Source organism: Schistocerca serialis, chromosome 1, assembly GCF_023864345.2.
Source record: "Schistocerca serialis cubense isolate TAMUIC-IGC-003099 chromosome 1, iqSchSeri2.2, whole genome shotgun sequence".
Taxonomy (NCBI): Eukaryota; Metazoa; Arthropoda; class Insecta; order Orthoptera; family Acrididae; genus Schistocerca; species Schistocerca serialis.
The window spans coordinates 204,355,549-204,361,264 of NC_064638.1; the positions used below are offsets into that span (position 1 = coordinate 204,355,549).

Consider the following 5,716-nt stretch of genomic DNA (forward strand, 5'->3'; position numbering starts at 1 on the left):
CTTAAGTGATAAATGGACGTTTTGTTATGTTTCCTTTCGAACAGTTACCTGATAACTGCACTGTATCACACGCAATTCAATTCCTCAGGCAGAAGTGGATAAATTAAACATGTAAAATGAAACCCTCATAGAATGGAAACAGTACATTTCTGGACATGGATTCCTATTCATAATATTATGTACCAACTCCCCTCTACAAGTCCTAGAAGTTCGTTAATGGGAATTTATGAAAACCCCGTATACTCAAGCACCTGTCAGTTCAGGTTTTGTGCATCTCCATGACATTCTTCCATGGGTCAAACAAACTTATCATTTATGCTGCACTTCTTTGTCTGCATTCCAAATCCTATGTTAGTCCTATATAATATGGGCCCCACACACCTCTGTAAGGAACCTCCTTTGCATACTAAGTTTGTGCATTTTTCTAGTGTCCCATCACTGAACTGAAGTATGGCACCTGCTTTGGCTATGACTGAGCCTATCTGATAATTCAATTTCACACTACATCTCTTATCTTTGCAACAGTGTGCGAACTGAATTTTCCTTTGTAAAGGAACTTTTGCAAAATGGATTTCAGCATTCTTTCTTTTTCTCTGCTACCATAAATTTACAGGGAGCTGGCAGTAATTTTGCAATGGCTTTGGGAGCCACTACCTGTCCTACCCTCATAACACTTTTTTTTCTGTGCATTGTATACTTTGAGCTACTGATTTGTATGGTATTACTGTGAAAATCGCTATGTCATCATAAAATAATAGCCTATATATGTGTATGGCTGTATGCAAAACTGGAGAAAACCCATAGCAGCCCTGATGTGGCATTGGATTTAAAGGATGGATTTTAACTGTCAAAGTATCATGGCACTTGCAGGAATAAGGGTATTTTTGGGATGGAATTTTCTGGTTATCAACTCCTCAAGAACAAAAAAATACCACACCACAGAGGGAAAAATAACGATCTTCATTGATGACAAATATAAGTACTGAATCTGAATGTATTAAATAAGGATGCCACGACACAATCATGTGATAACCTTCATAACGTAACTTACACTTTGAACAGTGCTACAAACTAGCTTGTTCCTCAAACCTTAGTTTAAAATAGTTTCTTTTGCAGCATTCATATGACTGTTACCTTCCAATGTAACCTAAACCTTGGTGTGTGTGTGTGTGTGTGTGTGTGTGTGTGTGTGTGAGAGAGAGAGAGAGAGAGAGAGAGAGAGAGAGAGAGAGATTAAAAATGTGTGCTTGAGCATGACATCACTGGTCAACTCACAATAACAGGACTGAATTCAGTGCACCCACTTCCAGTGAAGTGTTCACAGTATCAATGTTGTGAAACTGCATTTTTAATCATAAAATTTCTTTGGTTACATAGTTTTCTTGCTGTTCAAATTTATGATCAAGATCTCCATCTGACAAAATTTGTCCATCGTTATGTGATCTGACCTTGCATATTATTTGGTTGGATGAATAATCACTGACGAAACTCCATAAAATAAATATTTTTTTATTCCACAACAGCATCATTATCTAGAAATAAAATATCCATTCCAGAGATGAAGTATACATATGTGATACATATATGATGATTATGATGTAATTTAAATTTATTGTTGTTTGACAAATAGGAGTAGCAGTTTGTACCTCAACAAGTCTATCACAATGTAACACAGATTTTTTTCACAGAGTACTCCATTTTCTCACACTTGCTTCCCACAATATATGTAATCAGTGATAACGTATTAATGTTTAAAGACTTTTTTTTTCAAGTTTCTGGCACATGCAGCTTAAAAATTACTTACTTCTCAAACACCTATAACATGATTTAAAAACTGTGGCAACACCATTACAGTTACCACACACAACATCACACAGTTTTAACAAAGACTGTAATTATTATGTAATACTGAACATTTATCATGTGAACAGCTAACCAGGACAAAAAAGTTGAAACTTACATCAAAGCTAATATCTGGCAATTTATATTATGCAAATATCTGAAGACACTAACACCTGACACTTTGTGAATCTGTACATTTATGACTTTTAGATCCCATGTTTCTCTAGTGCACTGAAGCAATGATCTGCTTAAAGGATAGAGTGTAATGTAAAACTCTGCACTATTTCTGATCACTTGGCCTGTACATATGGCATAGATTTTAATTAATTGAAAATGGCATGAATTACAATTTCAAATAATTGCAATAGTGCAACTGACAGCCTCTCTTTGTGCTGATATACTTTGCATCTAACTAGTCTTGTATACTATCAGAGAAAAGCAAGTGCATACAGTATATATCACACACACACACACACACACACACACACACACACACACACACACACACACACCCCTTGATGCAGAACAGGTCTTGTCATTTCATTTCACAACTCGAGTATCTCCTCTTCTCACAAATTATTGCAACAGTTCACATAAAGCAGGAACTATACTTAATATCAGATACAATTCATACAGCAGAAATAAATACGCAAAATATTTGCAGCATCTAGGAAAGAAAAATATTCGCAACACTCGTGGACAACATCTTCTCCCAATAATCACTAAATTACCAGAACCACCTCATTGAGGTGAGCTGAAAATGTTGTCAGAGCTGCAAATACTAAAACAATGCAGCTGTCATACATATGAAACAAAGTTTCATTCTGATGGTTTCTTTCGGTCAGGACTGAGGTAGTCTTTGTACATCTGATATCCAAGACCAAGAGTCATGCAACCAACAACCATACTTTGTGCAGCAACTCGAAGCTGCATCAGGAACACTGATGTCGACATCTGTCCACGATGGCGGTACTTGTAAGCACCAATAGCACATGCCGCAACAAGACCAGCTAAACCTGTAACAAATTGTGGAGTTTACATTAGAGAGAGAGAGAGAGAGAGAGAGAGAGAGAGAGAGAGAGAGTTTAAAATGTCCGACATCACCCACAACAGCAGTTAAAGGATAAGCTTCTGCAGTGATGAAGTGAATGCTGCCTCCGATCTTACTTGCAACATTTTGATCACTTCTTTGCTTGTTCATTACTTTCCCTTCAGGCTGACCAGCATTTCATTTTTACTCCCTTTGTGCCAGTACTAATTGTTGGAGGAAGTTAATCCACACATACCCCCATACTTTCATCTACACAACTTCCTGGTAACTCTAGAACAATAATCAAGTACTGCAGACTTTAACAATATTGCTTTTCCTTGCTTTGGGTATATAATATATTTACAATTAAAAATTGTATAGTGAAGATATAACACTGGGGGAGGAGGGGGAGAGGGAATGGGCTGAAGAATGAAATCCTCAATCTATCATCAGCCAGCAAAAATAGCATGTGGTGACTGGTGTGCCTCAATACAAATAGTTCCAACTTTCACATTTCTCTGAAAAATGTGTTTCCGCAGGGTGTTAAATACCATATTTTCTATTACAGCTCAGCTCATACCAGTATTTTGATAATGATTAAACAAACTGTTGAAGCTTCATCTGGAGCACTGTCAAAATAATTGCTTACAGACATTGTGCAAACAACAGTGACAGTCATTGCAACTACTGAATGTATCACTCCAAAGGAATAACATATGAATGAAACAATATACTGAATAAATTGCATTATCAAGCCTAGAATAATGCAAGACAGTGATTAAAAGTTACAGTCAGTCTTCAGTGCCTTGGAGAGGGGACAAGAGAGCAGGTGTGGTCTTTCTTTGGAGGATGAGAAGCTAATGCCAGTCTTTTTCCATAAACTATTAAGTTAGCATTGTGTAAATACTTACCAATAGGTACGAACGGCGCTTCTTTAATTTTTCTTGACAATTTATCCGTTTGCGATTCGTCACGATACAGGATTGGCGGAGACGATGCCATTTCTTCTGATTCCGCAACCTATGCGAACAAAGTGATTATTGCATAACCCGCAAAGTAAAATAATTTACTTATGTAATCTATTGGAAGTAAGTGTTGCCCAAGGATTGCAAACTTCTGAAATCGAAACCTCGCAAAGTAGAATGCTTAGTTTGGGGATTTTACAAAAGATCCAGCGCAAGAAGCCACAGTACTGTCATTAAAAGAGTATGATAAAACTAGTAATCTCCAGCCGTAAATGCAGTTTGACATAAAAGCACATAGCAAGATAGGTGCAAGTCAGCATCATAATATCTTGAAAAAGTTTTCTATTACATTAATTTTTTATTTAACGCGTGTGCAAAAGAATTAGGCCTACATAGAAAGCAGTTACTTAGCTCGTGGCCTACAATCTCCAAGCCATAAAAGGCCTAGGTTCTAAATGTTACCGATAATGAATATCATATACCTTGTTAGGCATTCCAAGTTCCGCTTACAGACCTATTAAAAAGGCGAAAGAAAAATTATCAGCTGATACCGAAAATGAATTTGCGGACATTCAAAATTTTTCAATTTATTACATCACGAGCTTAACACTTTCACTGCTGAAGATTATCAGTTATCACAATAGTTGTGTTTTCCTTGTTCTAGTTATGTTATCACTCACAACTTACCACTTCTCTTGCAGAAATTTAGCGCTGCCAACAGTTGTGTGCCACACTGACCCCCGCACAAAGATTACTGAAGGACACCAAAGACTACTACCGACTCGTGCAGTGACGTAGGTCGGTGAATCGTTTCGTCAGCCCAGCTGTCACGTGAAATTGCAAAATCTCGCTCAGATGACCAATAACTGAAAGTCCCACTCTTGTCGCGATGTTTCCTCGACTCCGCACTCACTGGCTTCCACACAGATCAACTGGGTGACTAGTGTCTCGCACACAGCATGAGTATATATATATGAGCGTCCTCGCCTACGGACGCTGTGGAGGGGGACAACGTGACGTGCAGGTTCAGACGTAGGCAGCAAGTGAATTTGCTGTAGCTTGTCTCACTCGTCAGGGCACATCAGCTGATTTCAGAGCTCTAGGAGACTTTCGCACATTGCAATAACAGAGGAGACGAAAAATTTATTTTTCGTTCCGAATAAATATCTCATAACATTTACTCTGAATATAATCAATTTAACACTTAACTAACTTCAACGTGTCTCGTCTTTGCTGCCGCCTGCCTTTAAAAGATATGCAACTTGACAGAAGCGTGATATGTAGATGGTAAGATTCTTCGAGATTTTTATGAATAAGAATGTTACATTATTAAGACGAAAGAATTGTTAACTGTGGTGCTTCTGTTACTAATCTGACAACGGGCTTTTTTTTTCCTCCAGCTGTTTATCATTACTTGTGAGGGATATAGTGGCTCCCATAAGGCAGTTATAAACTTAAAGAAACACCGCTAGTGCCACATGTGCCTACATCTAATCGTTATCTTTTAGGTTTTTCTGAGGTTTTCCAAAATTACCTCATCCTACCTAAACCGATCTAACGAAACTCCGCCGTTTTAATAAATCTTTTATTTGTCAAAGTTATTGTAATTAAAAAACACAATAGTGACAATGAAAGATCGCTGATAATCGCATGTGTTAAAATGATGCCGAATTCAGTGTTCGTACTGGTGCTCCTGTGAGCCGCATACCGGTACTCTGTATGCGGATTATTTTCTATTGATCTATGGCTTGATAAATATTGATCAATCCAAGCTGGCGTTCACTCTCGACGAATAGCACCTCTTACACAGTTGCAGGATGTTATAACTTATAACACAGGAGCAATAGCATTTTAAACAATTCCGACTTTTTAATACCGC

At 37.7% G+C, this 5,716-nt stretch overlaps 1 protein-coding gene across 2 annotated transcripts; it reads right to left on the reverse strand.

Annotated features, from left to right (window-relative positions):
• Nucleotides 1-1,489: 1,489 nt before the first annotated feature.
• LOC126465579 (HIG1 domain family member 1A, mitochondrial-like) lies at nt 1,490-4,802 on the reverse strand. Of its 2 annotated transcripts, none has more exons than XM_050096316.1 (4): nt 4,432-4,802; nt 4,320-4,351; nt 3,784-3,892; nt 1,490-2,858 (listed from the first exon to the last, which is right to left on the reverse strand). In XM_050096316.1, the coding sequence occupies exons 2-4, from the start codon at nt 4,329-4,331 to the stop codon at nt 2,662-2,664; spliced, it is 318 nt and encodes a 105-aa protein (XP_049952273.1). In that variant the 5' UTR covers nt 4,332-4,351; nt 4,432-4,802; the 3' UTR covers nt 1,490-2,661. The 2 variants fall into 2 exon arrangements, with proteins under 2 accessions (XP_049952273.1, XP_049952272.1); XM_050096315.1 differs by having other exon boundaries at nt 4,525-4,801.
• Between the last annotated feature and the right edge of the window lie 914 nt (nt 4,803-5,716).